The sequence below is a fragment of the Mchenga conophoros genome, linkage group LG16 (assembly GCF_057382185.1).
Source record: "Mchenga conophoros isolate Kocher_MC1m ecotype Shallow Benthic linkage group LG16, M_conophoros_male_GT1.1, whole genome shotgun sequence".
In the NCBI taxonomy this organism is placed as follows: Eukaryota; Metazoa; Chordata; class Actinopteri; order Cichliformes; family Cichlidae; genus Mchenga; species Mchenga conophoros.
In genome coordinates, this window is record NC_140541.1 from 39,204,503 (window position 1) to 39,225,336 (window position 20,834).

The window sequence follows — 20,834 nt, forward strand, 5'->3', positions numbered from 1 at the left end:
ATTTATGATGTTTTTAAAGAAAAAACCTTTACAAATATAAGCACTCAGTGCATATGTTACCTGTGATCTTTGTCCCAGCCTTAGCGTCCTGAGGGACACCCACTCCATACTCATTTTCTCCAATAACTCTGAAATAATAGATAGCTCCCTCCTGTAGGTCTTCCACTTTGTAAGTCAGAGTGTGGCAGTTGCCAGTCACAGACACCCAGGCTTTCTTACTGGCCTCACGTTTTTCAACATGGTAGGCCTTTACTGCATCACCACCATCATTCTCTGGAGGATCCCAAGTGAGGGTTGCAGAATCCCTGGTCACTGAAGTTACTTTAACGTTCACTGGGGGTCCTGGAGAGTCAAGTACTTTGACAACCACAGGCAACGTTGCTTTTCCTAGTGGTGATTCAATTGTGACAGTGTATTCTCCAGAGTCATTTCTAGTTGACTTCTCAATAGTCAATGAAGTGCTGGATTCTGTTGATTCAATGGTTCCTCTGACTTTCAGATCAACACCCTCCTTAGCCCATGTCACTGATGGCAAAGGGTTTCCCTTGAATGGCACATTAAGAGTAAATGCTGTACCATGCTTAACAGAGAGCACTTTACGCATCTCAATGTCAACATCAAATGATGGTTCTGCAGTTCTGTCCTTTGCGGCAGATGGATTTGAATATGGACTACGCACACTGCTGCCAACTTTATTGATTGCTTTAACACAGAATTCATATTCTGCATCTGTCTTCAATCCAGTGATGGTGAATTCTAAGCTCTTTGTAAGAGGGATGGCCTCAACCCATCTTGCTAGTTCTTCAGGTGACTCAAGTACCTCCTCTTCCTCCTCATATTCTTCTTCTTCCTCTGGTTTCTGGATGTAGTCTCTGTATTCTACACTGTATCCAAGGATAGGAGCACCACCATCATCTGTTGGTGGTTTCCAGACAATAGACACGGTGTCTTTGGTTGAATTCACAATCTTTGGCTTGGTTGGACGAGAAGGAATGACCAGAGGATCTACTGCTCTGAATGTTGCAGATGGTTCACTCGGTGGACTCAAACCAGCTGCATTTTCAGCATAAACTCGGAAGTCATATTCACAACCCTTGCGGAGTTTAGTTACTACTGTGGTAAATTCAGGAACTGGATCTCTGTTCACACGGACCCAACGCATGCTTGTTTTCTCACGCCGCTCAATCACATATCCAGTAATGGGACTGCCTCCATCATTGGCTGGCTTGCACCAGGTGAGGGTCATTGAGTCTCCAGTTATAGTAGTGACATCAACACTAGCTGGAGCAGTGGCAAAGGTGTATGGATTTGTAACCTTTATAACATCACTCTCCAGAGCTTCACCAACACCATGCTTGTTAATAGCAAGAACCCTAAAGATATAGTCATTGTCCTTGAGCAGACCTGTGACTTTAAAGAATGTTTTTGTGACATCTGCCTTCACCAGTGTCCATGACAGCCGACTGGTCTCACGTTTTTCAACAACATAATGAGTGATGTCTGCACCACCAGATTCCTGAGGTGGACCCCAAGACAGAGTGCACTCTGCTGCTGTGATACCTGTAATCTGAAGTGGTCCTGCTGAGGGTCCTGGCCTATCTAGAATCACACAGTTTATTGGCATGGTAACTGTTCCACCAATATTTTGTAAAGTCAGGGCATACTGTCCAGAATCTCTTTTGATACAATCCTTCATAGTGAGACACGTGCTGGTGTCTGTTGAAACAATTTGAATTCTAGCTCTTAGCTCGATTTCTTTGCCATTCTTGGTCCATGAAATGACAGGAGCAGGACGTCCCGCAAGATCCGCATTAATCTTTAGAGTTTCTCCGGCTTTCACAAACACGGTCTCTCTGAACTTCACATCAATCATGATGCGTGGTGGCTCCACATCATCTTTAATAGTGATGGGACCAGTATTGTCTGATGGTATACTAAACAGTCCAGCTGCATTCTTTGCAATGACACGGAAATCATACTGGCTGTTCTCTGTAAGGCCTGTCACATCATAATGGGTCTCAGGTACATTAGTGAAGTTGCACCTTGTCCATCGTCCTTCTGGAAGGTCTCTGCGTTCAATTGTGTAACCAGAAACCTTTGCTCCACCATCATATTCTGGTTTTTCCCAAGATAAGGAGACTGATGTTCTGGTGATTGCAATGATAATGGGTTTACCTGGAGGGTCACATGGATCTCTTGCTGCTACGGCTTCACAAGCCTTGCTACATTTACCAATACCGGCAATATTTTCAGCATATACACGGTATTCATACATCATGCCCTCTTCAATTCCAGTGACTTTGTACTCTGTATCTTTGATCATTCCTCTGTTCATCTTTGTCCAAAGAATGCTAGAACGCTCCTTCCTCTCCAGGTGGTAGCCCAGAACAGGACTACCACCATCACTAACTGGCTCATTCCAAGTCACCAGCATATAAGACTTGGTGGCCAGTTTCACTATGGGTGTAGAAGGAGGTCCGGGCTGTTTAAAATTGTACTGAGCAGTGATTCCAGGTGAATCCAGATAACTACTCTTTCCATAGCGGTTAACAGCATAAATACGAAACTGATACTCTGCTCCATGTGTAAGGCGGCCAGCTTTGAAAGCTGTTCTAGCAACATTACTTGCTATCATCTGCCATTCCTGTGTGTTTGTGTCTCTCTTCTCCACAATGTAGTTGCTGATGGAGCAGCCACCATCATATTCTGGTGGGGACCAGGAAAGGGAGATGCTGTCTGAAGTCACTGCATCCACCTTAATTCCTTTAGGTGGACCTGGCTTATCAAGGACAATGACTCCAATATCTGCTGTAACAGTTCCTGCTGTGTTTGCCAAAGTCATTTCATACTTCCCAACATGTTCCTTCTTAGCCTCTTTGATAATGATTTTGGATGAGGCTGCAGTGTTTAAGATAGAAACTGATGTGGTTTGCTTCAAAGGAAGGCCATCCTTCTTCCAGGACACAGCGGGCTTTGGTCTGCCTCTTATTGGAACCTCAAAAGTGAGGTCACCTCCAGCCTTCACAGTGTATGTGGTAAACAGCAAGTTGATAGATGGTTCAATAGCAACATCCTTTGCAACCACAGGTAAGCCGAGATCCTTTGGCTCACTCTTCCCCTTCTCATTGATTGCAACAACTCTGAATAAATAAGCTTCATTTGGAGTTAAATTAGGAATAGTTGCTTCCGGTACCTTAACTGTACATGCTGTGCCCCATTTATCCCCACTCTTAGGCTTAAATTCTACATTGTAGCACATTACTTTGCATCCACCATCATGAGCAGGTTTCTCCCAAGCCAGTGACACACTAGTCTTGGTCAAATCTACAAGGGTAACCTTGCTTGGTGGCAAAGGTACCTCAGCTACCTTTACTTCTTTGGTTTCGACCATCTGGCCTTGGCCATATTCATTAACAGCACAGATTCTGAAGTAGAAAATTCCACCTTCTGGCAGGTCTTCTACCTTAAATGAGTTTGCTGTACAGTTGCTGGTGACAGCAGCATAGGCCTTCCTAACAGACTCTCTCTTCTCTATGATGTAGTTTGTGATTTTAGAGCCACCATCAGTAAGTGGAGTATCCCAGGCAAGAGTCACTGAATCCTTCTTTAGCTCCTTCACGGTAAAGTTTTGTGGTGCACTTGGTGTATCCAAAATTCTCACTGCAACAATTGCAGATTTTTTCCCACTACTGTTTTCTAGTGTTAGTGAGTATTTGCCACTGTCAAAGCGATTAACATTGTCAATGACAAGCATGGTGAATGAACGAGTAGTATCAATTACAGCACGCTCTGTAAGGGTACTGTCAACTTTCTCCCATTTTACAGCAGGCTCAGGTCTTCCTCTGATGGTGACAAAGAGGCGTAGAGTCCCACCAGCACGGACAGATAGAACCTTTCTGAGTTCAGCATCAAGTTCTATCTCTGGTGCTTCTGCCCTGTCAGAAGTAACCACTGTGCCATGGACATTAGCAGCCTCCCCCACTCCTTCTGAATTTATTGCATAGACACGGAACTGGTACTCTCCACCCTCCTTCAAGTCTGTTATAGTTAATTTGGTGGCTTGAATGCCACTGGGTGGAGTGAACATTGTCCATTCTTTTTCAACTGGTGCTTCTACTGCTGGTGCTATCTCTGCCTCCTCTGTTGACTCAGGTACCGGTGTATACTCCCTCATTTCAACAATGTATCCCTTGATATAAGCACCGCCATCAAAGTCAGGTTTGCCCCAAGACAGAGAGACAGAGGACTTTGTGTAGTCTGTTACTTTAGGATGGTGCGGAGGCCCAGGTGGTCTTATGGCATCACATGCCCTGTAGAACAGGGACAGCTCACTGAAATCTCCCATTCCAACCTCATTCTCAGCAGCAACACGGAACTCATAGAAGTGATCTGTGCTCAGACCTGTGACTTTAAACTGAGCGTCTGTAAGCTTTTGTCTGTTGCATTTTGTCCACCGTACACTGTCTTTGTCACGTTTTTCAAGATGGTAGCCTTCAATTTCAGCTCCACCAGTCTGTTCAGGAGCTGTCCATGACAAAACTATAGAGTCCTTTGTGATCAGACTGGCTTCTGGAGTTCCAGGAGCGCTAGGAGGCTTGTAAGGATTGCGTGCAATAATGGGTTCACTTTCCAGATAGTCACCAATGCCATATTTGTTCACTGCTCTGACTCTGAAAATGTATTCATCTCCAGGAAGCAAATTTGTTACTTTATGGTACAGACCCTTGATGTCTGATGCAGCCACGGTCCAGGACAACCTGCTAGTCTCTCTCTTCTCCAGCACATAGTGAGTGATACTGGCTCCGCCATCTAGAGCTGGCTCAGACCAGGCAAGAATGCACCTGTCGGCCATGACTCCAGTAATCTTCATGGGTCCAGTGGGTGGACCTGGTTTATCAAGGACTTTAACTGTGATAGGGAACACTTTTGTACCACCCAGATTTTTGAGGATGAGGTCATAGTGGCCACTATCAAGCTTGGTTACATCCTTAATCGTCATTGCTGCACGTTTCTGTGTAGTTTTCACTTCGATGCGCAAAGCTTTGTCCATTTCCTTGCCCTCTTTCAGCCAGAGCACCTCAGGAATTGGTTTTCCATAGATGTCTGCATCCAGAAGCAGATTTTCTCCAGCATTTACAACAATAACATCTTTGTATTTAGGATCCATTGAGGCCCTTGGTGGTTCAATTTCATCAGTAGCAGTAATAGGTCCAGAGCTGTCAGATGGCTCGCTAAAGATGCCAGCTGCATTTCTTGCAATAACTCTAAATTCATATTGCTCATTTTCTGTTAGACCAGTGACAGTGTACTCAGTCTCAACTATATTGGTAAAGTTAGCTCTTACCCAGCGTCCATCAGGAGAGGCGAGGTCTTTCCTTTCCACAATATATCCATTCACTTTGCTACCACCATCATACTGAGGCTTAGTCCACTGAATCCTGATCTGGTTCTTAGAAATAGATACAGCTTCTGGGGTACCAGGAGGATCACATGGGTCGCGAGCAACAAAGGACTCGGATACTTTACTGCATCGGCCAATGCCAACAATATTTTCAGCATAAACTCTAAATTCATATCCAATACCCTCCTCAAGGTTAACGATCTTGAATTGTGTGTCTGTAATGAGAGTCTTGTTCAGTTTGCTCCATAGAATGCTGCTTCTTTCCTTGCTTTCCAAATGGTAGCCAATAACTGCACTTCCACCATCATTGACTGGCTCATTCCATTCAATGATCATCATTTCTTTAGTTGCATATTTCACATGTGGTGTTCCTGGAGGACCCGGTGGTTTGAATGGATATTGCACCACAATGGCCTTGGAATCCAGAGGCGCACCCTTTCCATATCTATTTTCAGCTATGATTCTGAACTGATATTCTGAACCTGTCTTCAGCTTGCTGACCTTAAAAGCTGTTCTAGCTAGCTGAGTGGTGACTGTTTTCCATGTTGTACTGGTTGTGTCTCTCTTTTCTACTATGTAATTCTTTACTTGGCATCCACCGGTGTACTCTGGGGGGTCCCAGGAGAGGTGGACAAAGGTGTTGCTCACTTCAACAATCTTGACTGGCCCTTTTGGTGGACCAGGCTTGTCGAGGATAATGACAGATACATCCTCTGTGGTTGTTCCAGTGGTGTTGGCTGCTGTAATTGTGTATTTGCCAAAGTCCTCCTTGCATGCCTCAGTAATTTCTATTCCCGTTGTTGTTTTAGTGGATATTATATTCATTCTTGATGTCACCTTCAAAGGCTGACCATCCTTGGCCCAGGTGACTTTAGGTTTTGGCTTGCCAAGAACAGGAAAATCTAACTTTAGATCCTTTCCAGCTAATACACTGTAAGTGTTGAATGGAATTTTGATGCTGGGCTCCATGGTCATGTCAGTGGCAATCACAGGTGCAGCAAGTGCTTTTGGCTCACTCTTTCCCTTTTCATTGTAAGCAATGATGCGGAATAGGTATTCTGTTCCAGCTGTAAGGCCTGTGACAGTACCTTCACATGTTTTTGTATTTGTTGCAACTCCCCACTTATCTGTACCCTTAGGTTGCATCTCAATTAGATAGCCAGCAATTCTGCTCCCTCCATCCTGCTCAGGTTTCTCCCAGGCCAGTGAGACACTGGATTTAGTGACATCATTGAGGAAGATCTTTCCAACAGGCAGTGGTACTTCAGAGGCCTTGGAGGCAGTCTTTGTTTCCACAGCCGGCCCAATTCCATATTCATTCTCAGCCATGACTCTAAAGTAGTACATAGCACCTTCAATCAAGTTCTCAACTTTGAATGTTGTTTTGGTGCATTTTGTGGACACATTTGCATATGCCTTTCTTGTTGATTCACGTTTGTCAATGACATAGTTCTTGATTTTGGCACCTCCATCAATCAATGGAGCATCCCAAGCAAGAGTGACAGAGTCCTTTCTGATTTCTTTAACAACAAGGTTCTGTGGGGCCCCAGGGGCATCCAGAATTTTAACTGAAATAACCTCAGACACAGTGCCACTGCTGTTAGTCAGTGTGAGGGTGTATTTTCCTGAGTCACTTCTGTCACATGAGTCAATAGACAACTGTGTGAAATTATGAGCTTTCTCGACCACTGGTTTTTCAGTCAGGTTTCCATCATCCTTAGTCCACTTTATCTCAGGTGTTGGTCTGCCCTTAAATGGAATATTGATTCTAACAGAGCCGCCTGCTTTCAGTACAATGCCCTTCCTCAGCTCAGAGTCAAGGTGGATCTCAGGTGGTTCGACCCTTTCTTCAGGCTTAGCTGTTCCAGACAGAACTGCCGGCTCGCCAACTCCCAATTTGTTCAGAGCACACACTTGAATCTTGTACTCCTGACCCTCAGTAAGCTTTGTAATTTCATATTTGTTGACACGCAGGCCAGTTGGAGGAGTGACCATGGTCCATTCTTCCTCTTCAGCCTTGCAGACTTCAACAATATATCCTTGAATGACACTGCCACCATCAGACAGAGGTTTACCCCATGACACAGTAATAGAAGTCTTTGTTGAGTCAATCACATGCACATATCCTGGGGCTCCAGGTTTGTACTTGGGATCACAGGCCTTGTAGTATGAACTTGCAAGGCTTGGCTCTCCCACTCCAACTATGTTCTCAGCAGCCACTCGGAATTCATACTCATGGCCTGTGGTCAGGCCTGTAACTCTAAATGAGAGATCAGTGACCTTCTGTCTGTTGCATCTGGTCCATTTGATCCCGGTTCTATCCTTTTTCTCAATTATGTAATTTGTAATTTCACTGCCACCATCAGTCTCAGGGGCAGACCAAGAGATGGTCATACCATCATGGGCAATGTTAGATACATCCTCAATGTGAGGTGGACCAGGGAGAACAAATGGAGTTTTCATTATTACTGCACCAGACTCCAGTGGCTCACTTACACCATGACTATTAACTGCCATTACACGGAACATATACTCGTCACCTTCCAGTAATTTGGTAACTTTGTAGCATGTGGTGCCACAGTTGCTAGAAACAACAGTCCAAGCTAGACGACTTGTCTCCCTTCTTTCAATGATGTAATGTGTAATAGGACTACCTCCATCATGTAGAGGGGGGTGCCATACCAGTGTGCATCTATCTTCAGCGACTCCAGTGACATGGAGTGGTCCTTCACATGGGCTAGGTTTATCCAGTACCAAAACCTTAAATTGAACAGTCTCACTACCGGCTTCATTTTTCAGCTGGAGTGTATAAGTTCCACCATCAACTCTAATGGAGTCTTTAATGACAATCATTGCATGGTTTTCTGTGTTTCTGATCTCTAGTCGAAGTGTGTTTTCAACTGGTTTGTCATCTTTGAACCACTGGATTGTTGGCAGCGGCTTGCCACGTACATCAGCATCTAGCTTGAATGTCTCTCCAGCATTGACAATAATGGTCTTGGTGAATGCAGGATCAATGGAGAATTTGGGTGCCTCCACAGCATCACTTGCAGTTATAGGTCCACTGTTATATGATGGTTTGCTGACAGTGCCAACAGCATTTTTAGCAATGACTCTAAAGTCATACTGTGCATTTTCAGTCAGACCAGTCACTGTAAACTGGGTCTCAATCACATTAGTAAAATTTGCCTTTACCCACCTGCCCTCGGGCAGATCACGCTTTTCCACAATATAGCCAGTGATATTGCTTCCACCATCATATTCTGGTTTAGTCCACTGAATGACAATGGTGTCTTTGGTCACATGGATGGCCTCTGGTATTCCAGGAGGATCACATGGATCACGGGCAACACATCCCTCTGAGACTTTGCTGCTCCTTCCAATTCCAACAATATTTTCAGCATAAACCCTGTATTCATATTCAACACCCTCCTCCAAGGGGTAACTCTTGAAACTTGTCTCGTGGATGAGAGTCTTGTTGATCTTGACCCAGAGAATACTATTCCTCTCTTTCCTTTCAAGATGGTAGCCAAGAACAGGACTGCCTCCATCTGTGACAGGTTCATGCCACTCAACAATTTGGTGGTCCCTAGAGAGAGAAGAGATGAAAGGAGTGCCTGGAGGGCCTGGCTCTCTGTATGGGTACTGAGCAACTACAGCAGATGAATCCAGACCATGGCTTTTACCATAACGGTTCTGGGCAATGATCCTGAACTGGTACTCAGCTCCAGTCTTTAGTCTAGGTACTTTTATGGTGGTTCTGGCCCAGTTGATACTAACATTCTCCCATGTTGTAGTAGTCGTATCTCTTTTCTGTACAACGTAGTTTGAAATTTGGCATCCACCATTGTGTTTTGGTGGGTCCCATGATATAGTGACACTCTGTGTTGTGATTTCATCAAATCTCACAGGGCCACATGGAGGGCCAGGTTTGTCAAGTACAATGACTTCAATTGTTGTGTCCTTCTTTCCAGCTGAGTTGGCAACATTTATGCTGTACATACCACCATCATCGCCTGCTGCCTCTTTTATGCTTAGTGTTGTATGTGTTGGTGTATTGACAATATGGACTCTTGTAGTAAACTTCAACGGAGCGCCATCTTTAGTCCATGTGATGGTAGGTTTAGGACGTCCAAAGATAGGAATGTCAATGTTAATGTCTTTGCCCACATGAACACTGTAGCTGCTGAATTCTGGACGGACATCTGGCTCAAAGACCAAGTTTTTGGTCATCACTGGCCCGGAAAGGACTTTGGGATCACTCTTCCCTTTATCATTGAGAGCTGTAATTCTGAAAAGATACTCCTCTCCTGGGTTCAAATTGGAGACTGTTGCTTCCATTGTCTTAAAAGTGTTTACAGCAGACCATTTCTCTTGACCCTTCAGCTGCACCTCAAGCAAGTACTGCATGATCCTGCTACCACCATCATACTCTGGCCTCTCCCAGGCCAGAGAGATGCTTGTTTTTGTCTGATCTGTAACAATTAAACTCTTTGGAGCCTGGGGCACTTCTGAGACCTTAAGAGGATCAACAGTTGCTGCAGGCAGACCAACACCATAAGCATTCTCTGCAAGTACACGGAAGTAGTAACTGCAGCCCTCCTGGAGTGGTTCGATCTGCCATGAAAGAGCATGACAATTTGTGACAACAGCTGCAAATGTTTTGCGTGTGCTTTCTCTTTTTTCAACAATGTAGTTTTTGATCTTGGATCCACCATCCAACAGAGGTGGTTCCCATTCCAATGTTACTGACTGGTTTGTAATTTCTTTCACTTTAAGATTAACAGGAGCACTAGGTGTGTCAAGGACGCGGACAACAACCAATGCAGATTTGGTTCCACTGGAATTCTCTGCAGAGACTGTGTATTTTCCACTGTCATTTCTGCTCATTTTATCAATCACAAGCAATGTATAACTGCTGGTTATCTCAACCTGAGCACTCTCTTTAAGGGGAGCTTCATCTTTGTCCCACTTTATAGTAGGTGTGGGCCTGCCTTTGATAGGAATGAAGAGTCTTAGGGACGCACCAGCTTTAATGGTAACAATTTTTCTTAGTTCTGGGTCAATGTCAAGGTCTGGCTCATCTGCTCTGTCCGTAGCAACAACAATTCCAGCAACATCAGCATGCTCACCAACTCCTACTTTGTTGATTGCATATACTCTAAACTTGTATGCCTGGTTTTCTTTCAGATTTGCAACTTCAAACTTAGTCTTCTTAACACCTGTAGCTGGTGTGCACATTATCCATTCTTCAACAACTGTGTCTGTGGCAGCTCCTTCAGCAGCAGGTGCTTCAGCAGTAGTAGTGCAGCACTCAACAATGTATCCCTGAATCTCACAGCCTCCATCAGAAATGGGTTTTCCCCATGACAGGAATACTGATGTTCTTGTAGTGTCTGTAACTCTTGGGTTATGTGGTGGGCCAGGCCTAAAGATAGGATCAAGAGCTTTGTAGAAAACAGTTGGGGAGCTTGGCTCACCAACACCAACAGAATTCTCAGCTGCAACTCTGAATTCATAATTGTGGCTTTCCAAAAGTCCTTTGACCTTAAAACTCAAATCAGTGACTGTTTGCCTATTGCACCTAGTCCATCTTACGCCTTCTTTGTCATGCTTCTCAATTATGTATCCAGTTACAGGACTGCCACCATCTTCAGAAGGAGCCTCCCAGGTAAGCACCATTGAATCCTTTTTAATATTTGAAACTTCTAAGTTCTTGGGCGATCCAGGTAGCATGTATGGATCCTTGATTATGACAGCAGGAGATTCAAGTGGTGCGCCTACTCCAAATTGGTTGACAGCACGGACTCTGAAGATGTACTCATTTCCCTCCAGGAGCTTAGTAACTTTTAGACAAATGTTCTCCACTTTTTGTTCAACTACAGTCCAGATTAGTCTGCTTGTCTCTCTTCTCTCCACAATGTAGTGACAGATCTTGCTGCCACCATCCTGCAATGGTGGTTTCCATGCAAGGCAGCATCTGTCTTTGGTTATTCCTGTGACAACAAGAGGCCCTTGTGGTTCTCCAGGTTTATCTAGAACAACAACATTGACCTGTACAGTCTTTTCTCCTCCAGGATTTTTCAGTAGCAAAATGTATTGCCCTCCATCAGACAGTTTAGCTTCTTTGACAGATATAAAAGCTTTGGTGGGTGTGTTCTTGATTTCCCTGTGAATTGTGTTGCCTAGTTCCTGCTCTCCCTTCATCCAGTGGATAGAGGGCAGTGGTTTTCCATGAACATCTGCATCAATTTTGAAGTTGTCGCCAGCACTGACCACAATATTCTGTGTATACTCTGGGTCAATGCTTATGCGCGGTGGCTCAATCTCATCTCTGGCAGTAATTGGACCAGTGCTGTAAGAAGGAATACTGAAAACACCAGCAGCATTTCTGGCAATGACACGAAACTCATACTGATTGCCCTCCACAAGTCCACTTGCTAAATATTCCGTCTCAATTACATTAGTAAAATTAGCCTTCAACCAACGACCCTCTGGAAGCTCCTTCTTTTCCACAATGTAGCCTGTAACCTTTGCACCACCATCATACTCAGGTTTGGTCCAAACAATAGTCACTGAGTCCTTAGTAATCTTTATTGCCTCTGGGGTGCCAGGTGGATCACAAGGATCTCTAGCAATATAGCCCTCCGACACTTTACTTGCTTTGCCTATTCCAACTATGTTTTCAGCATACACTCTGTATTCATACTCCATTCCTGGTTCTAGACCAGTGGTCTTAAAGGTTTGGTCTGTAATAAGAGATTTGTTTAGTTTGACCCAAAGGATGCTGTTCCTCTCTTTACGTTCAAGGTGGTAGCCCAAGATAGAACTTCCACCATCAATGACAGGTTCATTCCAGGTGACCACCATGCTATCTTTGGTGCAGACTGCAATGGATGGTGTACCTGGAGGGCCTGGGAGTTTATATGGGTATTGAGCCAAAATGCATGGTGATAGAAGAGCTGGACCTTTTCCATATCTGTTTTCTGCAGTAATTCTAAACTGATACTCAGAACCTGTTTTCAGCCTGCCTGCCTTAATTTTGGTCCTTGCTAGGTTGGAAGATACAACCATCCAGGCAGTTGTAGATGTGTCTCTCTTTTCTACAATATAGCTTTTGATGGTGCAACCACCATCATACTCTGGTGGATTCCAGGAGATGGTTACACTGTCAGAAGTGACTTCCTCTACCTTAACTGGACCACCTGGTTGGCCAGGTTTGTCAAGAACAACAATGCCAATATCTGCTTTAGTCTCTCCTGCTGTGTTGGTAAGAGTAATAATGTAGTGTCCAACATCATCTTTAGTAGCTTCTTTTATAGTGAGGTTCAGCATTGTGTCTGTAGCACCAAAGTTTACTCTGCTAGTTCTCTTAAGAGGGAGACCATCCTTTACCCATGAAACTGTTGCTTTGGGGCGTGCAATATAAGGAACCTCCACTTTCAAGTCTTCTCCTGCCAACACAGTAAATGTGTTGAACAACATTTTGACAGCAGGTGCAATAACAAGGTCTTTTACAATCACAGGGACTCCAATCTGACGTGGATCACTTGTTCCTTTTTCATTTCTTGCAGCAACACGGAACATATATTCTTCACCTGCATTTAGTCCACTAATAGTAGCTTCTGTTTCTTTTACGATCAGTGCTTGGGTCCACTTGTCAGCACCCTTAGGCAGGATCTCAACAACATAACAGCCCACTCTACTGCCACCATCATGCTCTGGCTTCTCCCAGGAGAGAGTGACACTGTTTTTGGTAACATCCTTAAGAGTGATTTTGCCAGGAGGCTGTGGTTTCTCTGACACCTTAACTGATTCACCAGTCTCAATGGGCAAGCCGATGCCATACTCATTCTCCGCTAAAACTCTAAAGTAATAGTTGCATCCTTCCAGGAGCTGGTCAACAGTGAAGGTGGTTTGATAGCAGAGAGCATTGACTGTGGCATATGCTTTTCTTGTAGACTCACGTTTTTCAACAACATAATTCTTAATTTTAACTCCACCATCATTCACTGGTGGATCCCAAGTCAGAGTCACAGCATCCTTTGTCACAGCAGTAATTTTCAGATTCTGTGGGGCACTTGGTGTATCAAGCACTCTGACTTGTACTGTAACTGTCTTGGAGCCAGAGCTGTTCTCAACAGTAAGATTATACTTTCCACTGTCAAATCGGTTGACATTTTCAATTATCAGTGATGTGTATGATGTTGTGCTGTCAATGATTGCCCTCTCAACTGGTTCCCCATCTCCTTTGGTCCATTTTACCTGAGGGGGTGGTCTGCCTCTGATAGGCACAAACAGTCTAAGTGAACAGCAAGCTCTAAGCCTGACAACTGACCGAAGTTCCGCATCCAAATCAATCTCAGGAGGGAGAAGCCTGTCCTCTGCCTTTGGATTACCAGGTACAGATGCTGCCTCTCCAATTCCTTCACTATTGACAGCAGAGATGTGAATCTTGTACTCTTGATTCTCCTTCAGGTTAACAATGGTGAATGAGGTAGCAGGAAGACCTTCCTTGGGTGTCACAATGGTCCATTCCTCTTCTTCCTTCTTTTCAGATGGGATGCATGTTTCTACAATGTAGCCCATTATTTCACAGCCACCATCAAATGCAGGTTTGTTCCAAGCCACAGTAATTGAAGACTTGGTTGTATCCAAGATTCTGGGGTTGCATGGAGCTTCAGGCTTGTATAGTCCATCAGTAGCCTTGTAGAATGGACTAGACACACTTGGTACACTCAATCCGGCAGCATTCTCAGCAATAATTCTGAATTCATATTCATGTCCAACAACAAGACCTGTTGCCTTGAACTGCAGATCTTTGACTTTCCTCTTGTTACACTTGACCCAACGGAGGCCCATTCTATCTTTTCTTTCAATATGGTAGGTGGTGATGGGAGTTCCACCATCACTCTTAGGTGCTTGCCACATGACAACCATTGAGTCTTTAGTGATAGCTGTCACCTCAGCATTCTCAGGAGGATCTGGAATCACATATGGGTTGTCTGCAATAGTGGGTTGTGATTCAAGCGATTCGCCAATTCCATATTTGTTCACTGCCATTACTCTAAAAATGTATTCGTTTCCTTTGAGCAGCTTAGTAACCTTGTATTGTGTATCTTGGAGGTCTGAAACAACACTGGTCCAAACCAGTCTGCTTGATTCACGCTTCTCAATCACATATCCTTCAATCTTGGAACCACCATCATCTGCAGGTGGAGCCCAGGAGAGTGCACAGTTCTCAGCTGTGACATCAGTTACCTTAAGAGGTCCAACTGGTGGTCCTGGTCTGTCAAGCACTTTAACATTAAAAATGTGCTTTGCAAATCCACCAACATTAGTGGCAGTCAAAATGAATTCACCTCCATCTGGCCTTATAGAGTCCTTGTTGGTTAGAGTAGTTGTCAGTTCAGTGAACCTAACTTCCAGTTTCATTGTATTCTCAACCTCCTTTCCATTTTTGGTCCAAACCATAGATGGTGTTGGTTGACCAGCAATATCAGCTTCAAGCTTGAATGACTCTCCTGCCTTTAGTAGAACAACATCCCTAAAGATGGCATCTACCATAATGCGTGGTTCGATAATGTCATCTTTGCAGATAATAGGATCTGAAGGCTCAGAAGGTATGCTCACTGCACCTGCTGAGTTTCTGGCTATGATACGGAACTCATATGAGGCATCTTGAGTTAGTCCACTAACAGTGAACGTTGTTTCAATTATGTTGGTAAAGTTGGCTCTCATCCAGCGACCAGCAGGCAGTTCTCTCTTCTCCACAATGTAGCCGGTGATTTTGAACCCACCATCATACTCAGGCTTTGTCCACTGAATAGTAATGGCATTCTTGTTGACAGATATTGGCACAGGCTGACCTGGTGGGTCAACAGGGTCCAAGGCCAATATCGGTTCTGAGGCCTTGCTGGGTTTACCAATTCCAGCCATGTTTTCAGCCATGACACGAAACTCATAAGCAACTCCATCTTCAAGTCCAGAGGATTTAAAGATATTTCCTTTTACAAGACCCTTGCTAATCCTATACCACATTATGCTGGTTCTTTCTTTCCTCTCAACATGGTAGCCAATGACTTCATTTCCACCATCATTCACAGGCTCATTCCAGCCAATTGTTATTGAGTTTTTGGTAAATGCAACAACGTTAGGAGTACCTGGAGGACCAGGGACTTTGAATGGATAGGCAGCCACCACTGTCTCTGAAGTAATAGGAGGTCCAACACCATATCTGTTCTTAGCCTTTATTCTGAACTGATACTCTGATCCAGTAGTTAACCGGATGGCTTTAAACATTGTGCGGATGACGGTAGACGACAACTCAGTCCATGTTTGAGAAGTGGTGTCTCGTATTTCAATGACATAGTTGTTGATGGGAACCCCTCCATCATTCTCAGGAGCGTCCCATGAAAAGATACAATAAGTACGAGATATTTCCACAATCTTAACGGGTCCTTTGGGTGGACCAGGTACATCATGAACTTTCAGAGTGATGCTGTCTGTCACAGATCCAACAATGTTCTTTCCTGTCATGGTGTATACACCACTGTCAGCTCTGGTGCACTCACTGATGCTGATAATGACTGTAGCAGCAGTCGTTTCTACATTGGTCCTCTGTGTGAGTTTCAGGGCTGCGCCATCCTTCTGCCAAGAGACAGTTGGTCTAGGACGTCCCATAACTGGAATTTCAACCTTGATATCATCTCCTGCCTTGGCAATAACAGTCTTGTGACAAACTCCACGCAGGTCAAACTCTGGCAAAGAAGTAGAGTCCTTGACAACAATGGGTTTGCTCTCCTTTGGAATACTCCTACCTGAGTGATTGACAGCCATTACATGGAAAATGTACTCCTCATTCTCATTGAGATTCTTCACAGTGAAATCCATGTTCTTGACCGTCGTAATATGAGACCACTGATCAGTTCCCTTCTTATGGGCTTCCAGGACATATCCTGTAATTCTGCTTCCACCGTCATGCTTAGGTTTGGTCCAAGCCAGGCTGATAGAGTTCTTGGTGATATCAGTAGGAATAATGCTCTCTGGAGAGCTTGGTGTCTGGGATGCACGAATTGGATCAGAAGTTTCAACCGCCTCACCGATACCATACTCATTCTCAGCAGACACTCTGAAATAGTACTCACAACCTTCACCCAGGTCACAAATTCTGACTGAAGTAGTTGGGCACTTTGTAACAACAGTAGCAAAAGCCTTGCGTGTTGATTCTCTTTTCTCAATGATATAGTTTGTGATCTTTGCACCACCATCAATGAGAGGCATTTCCCACTGAAGCGTAATGCTTTCTTTGTCAATCTTGATTGGTTTTAGGTTAAGCGGAGGCCCAGGTGAATCCAGAACTCTCACGTGTATGTCAGCACTCTTCTTTCCAGCTGAGTTTTCGAGGGTAAGCTCATATTTGCCTGCATCAATTCTTGAACTCTCAGGAATGATCAGCATCGTAAATGATTCAGTGCTGTCAATGACTGCACGTGGAACAGGTCCGCCTTCCTTGGTCCAGGTGACAGTAGGTGTAGGACGTCCCTTGATTGGCACAAAAAGGCGAATGGAGCAGCCAGCTCTGACAACAAGAGTTCTTCTGAGCTCAACATCAAGCTCCATTCCAGGTTCAGCTGCATGCTCCACAATCTCAGTGAATTCCTTAGTTTCGGCAGGTTCTCCCACTCCTTTAGCATTCACAGCACTAATTCTGAAGCAGTATTTTGCACCAGTGTCTAGTTCAGGAACAACAAATTCTGTGATCCTAAGTGGAGATGATGGGGTATCCTTAACCCATTCTTCTGTTCCTTCTTTTTTGTGCTCAATGACATATCCAGTAACTTCCAGTCCACCATTATGAAGAGGTTTTCCCCAGTTCAGAGTGGCAGTGGTTTTGGTTGTGTCTGTAACTCTTGGATTGACTGGAGGTCCAGGTGGATCTATAAGATATAAAAGAGGAAATTATTATTATTATAATTAATAAAATAAATCTAGAATTTTACACAAAAAAATCCCAAAGCTGTTGTTATATTGTTGAAATATTATGTCAGAGTCTGGTAGCCTTTTGCTTTTCACATCTATTTACTTACAGGCAACAACTATTGTCCTGACAACCATCGATGGTTCACTTGGCTCACCAAACCCAGCTCTGTTCTCAGCAAGAACACGAAACTCGTACTCCACATCCTCAGTGAGACCTGTGACTTCAAAGCTGAGTTCAGTGATGGATTTCTTGGATGCTCTGACCCATCTCATGCCTTTTTTCTCTTTCTTTTCAACACAATAACCTATGATGTCGCTTCCTCCATCTTCAGTTGGTCTTCTCCAGGTCACAGTGGCTGAATGTCCATCGACTTTTTCAACCTCTGGTTTGGAAGGTGGACCAGGTGGACCTATGTGGATCCATAAAAGAAATATATTGATGAATCCAAATATTTAGCATTCTTCTTCCAGATATACTGTAGAACAAAAATAAATGATACATACCAAATCTATCTACCATTTTAACTGCCTCAGAGTGTGATGGCTCACTGGCACCATACTGGTTAACAGCAGAGACTCTGAAGAAGTATTCATTGCCCTGGATGAGTTTGTTGGCCACATAGTGACAATCAATAATGTTATCTTCTAGGATAGTCCAGAGCAAACGGCTGGTCTCCCTCTTCTCCAGGGTGTAATACTTGATAGGAGAGCCTCCGTCTTCAGTAGGAGCTGTCCATGTAAGAGTCACTTTTTCTGAGGATACACCACTGCACTCAATGGGTCCAGGAGCACCAGGAACATCCAGAACTTTGACCTTCACAGTTTCCTCCTTTACACCAAAGGGATTACTGGCAGTGATTATGTAGTCTCCAGAGTCCTTCCTGCTAGCATATTTGACCGACAAAGTGGAGGATGTGGCAGTGGTCTCAATTTGAACAAGATCTGAGGGTTTAAAGTACTTTCCTCCCTTTGACCAGCAGGAGGTTGGTGCAGGTTTCCCTAAAATGCTTGTGGCAGTGATGACGATAGTATCGCCAGCTCGGACAGTCAAGCCTTCCATCACCTGAGCATCAATTATAATGGTTGGCGCAGCTGATGGAGGACAAATGGAAATTTTTATTTTTATCATGCTGCCTGAAAACATTCAGAATGGTTTTAATATAGATTTATATCTCATCTTACCATATTCATCTGTGCAGATAATGGTATCTGTCTGCTCAGAGGGTGGACTGAGAGCGCCCGCAGCATTCTTTGCCCGAATTCTGAACTCGTATTTGCAGCCCTCTTGCAATTTAGTGACAGTGAATGCAGGTTCCACAACATTCACATTGTTTGCCTTTACCCAGATTTTAGAAGGCAGGTCTCTTTTCTCAATAATGTAGCCCGTCAGTCGGTGGCCACCGTCAAACTGAGGTTCAGTCCACTGGAGGGTCACAGTGCTCCTTGTAATGCTGATCACATCTGGTTTACCAGGTGCATCTAGCGGTATAGATATGACAATAATGAATGTATTGTTTTATATTTGAAAATCATTTTTGTAAAGATGTTTGTAATTTTTTCTTTTACTTACCAACGGGGTTCAGGGCCACCTGTGGATCAGTGGGGGCACTTGGTCTACCAATTCCAGCCAAATTAATTGCCATCACTCTGAACTCATACTCCAGACCTTCAGTCAGCCCAGTGACTTTATGTTCTCTCATCTTCAAGGCAGCTGGGCTTGCCCTCTTCCACAACATACTGTTTCTCTCCTTGAACTCAACATGATAGCCTGCACATATTACCAAAGCAAAATAAACCAAAGTTGACATATAAAATGTATCAAGAATATCGGGACAGAATAACATAGTTGTTGATAGTTCAATTAAATTCAGTTTTATTTATGTAACCCAAAATAACAACAACAGTCATCTGAAGGCACGTAAAGACCCTACAGTTATACAGAGAAACCTCGACAATCAGACGATCCCCTTTCAGGGGAATCATGCTCAGGGAGGAGCGGCCATCTGCAACCGGTTTTGTGTTAGGAAAAGAAGACAGGGCAAAAGACATGCTGTGGAATTGAGCCAGAGAGGAGGTTGGTGAAATGTTAAAGCAGACCATACCTGTAATAGGAGATCCTCCAGTCTTCCTTGGATCAGTCCAGGCAAGATAAGCTGAATCATGGCGCATGCTCATAATCTGAGGAGGAGCAGGAGCATCAGGAACATCTGTACAAAAATAGTGATGAAGAGTGATTAGCAGTCCAAAAAGACAAATAAATATTGAATAACAACACAATTCAGCCTTTGAAATAGTATACAGTACTTACTGAATGGATGTTTGGCTACAATCGGCTCAGATTTGAGTCCTTCGCCGACCCCATACTTGTTCTCGGCACATACTCTGAAGATGTATTCTGTGCCCTCATGAAGACCAGTTACTCTCATGGTGTTGGTCTCCACAACAGAGGACACAGTCACCCACATGTTTGTGATGGAGTCCCTCTTTTCCAGGATATAGTTGGTAATTTCAGAGCCACCATCATCCTTGGGAGGACCCCACTTTAGTGTGGCACCATCAGCAGCAACATCTTTGAACTTTACTGGTCCTCCAGGAATGCCAGGTTTACCCACCACCCTAATAAAGAAAAAGGATAATTTTGACATTTTTTATGTGTAGACACTGTTGTATGGATATGGTGAAATTCATTTTGAGGAAAATACCCTTTAAATGCCATTACATGATCCTTACCTGACAAAGATGGTGGACTCTTTGCTTCCAGCACTGTTTCTCAGCGTGATGGTGTATTTGGAAGCATCAGTCCTTTGGCAGTCCCTGATGAGGAGGGTGGTGTTAACTGCTGAGGACTCTGCACACACTCGGCCAGTGTCTGTCAGGTCTTCATCATCTCCCTTCTTCCAGGTTACCTTGGGTGTAGGCTTGCCAATAATTGGGATCTTCAGGCGGACGGTACTGCCTTCCTTGGCAATGTAGCACATGTTGGGCAACTCCCTCAAGTCACAACTGGGAAGAACTTTATAGGAAAGGAGCAACTACTTAATATATCCATATTTAAAGACTTTATGTGCTTACTTATTAAGTTATTTGTCTGAATGTTTCATAAAAGGGGATACTTACTGATCTGGTCCTTGGCAACCACTTTCAGCTCCTTGGGAGCACTCTCTCCTGTGTCATTCACAGCTTTGACTCTGTAGGTATACTCTCTATCCTCCACCAGGTCCTTGGCACTGTACTGCATATTCTTAGACCTCATTAGCTCCTTGTATTTATCCTCACCATTGAGAACCTCAAGTACATAACAGATGATGCGACTACCACCATCAGTGAGGGGTTTCTTCCAGCTTAAAGTGCAAGAATCCTTGGTAACCAGCAGGGTCTTGAAGTCCATGACAGGCCCAGGCTCCTCTGTAAAATTAAATGTAATTAGTATGACAGTTGGAGAAACAAAATC

The 20,834-nt window shown here is 44.1% G+C and overlaps 1 protein-coding gene across 1 annotated transcript in view; it reads right to left on the reverse strand.

The window, feature by feature from the left end:
* Positions 1-20,834, reverse strand: part of LOC146557337 (titin-like) — a 178,885-nt gene that overhangs the window by 28,255 nt on the left and 129,796 nt on the right. Inside the window, exons 195-203 of the mRNA XM_085248349.1 lie at positions 20,501-20,788; positions 20,114-20,396; positions 19,692-19,999; positions 19,486-19,590; positions 18,954-19,151; positions 18,566-18,862; positions 17,888-18,475; positions 17,491-17,793; positions 61-17,340 (exon numbers count right to left, since the gene is read on the reverse strand). Coding sequence (XP_085104475.1) covers positions 61-17,340; positions 17,491-17,793; positions 17,888-18,475; positions 18,566-18,862; positions 18,954-19,151; positions 19,486-19,590; positions 19,692-19,999; positions 20,114-20,396; positions 20,501-20,788 — 19,650 coding nt within the window. The remainder of the gene's footprint in view (positions 1-60; positions 17,341-17,490; positions 17,794-17,887; positions 18,476-18,565; positions 18,863-18,953; positions 19,152-19,485; positions 19,591-19,691; positions 20,000-20,113; positions 20,397-20,500; positions 20,789-20,834) is intronic.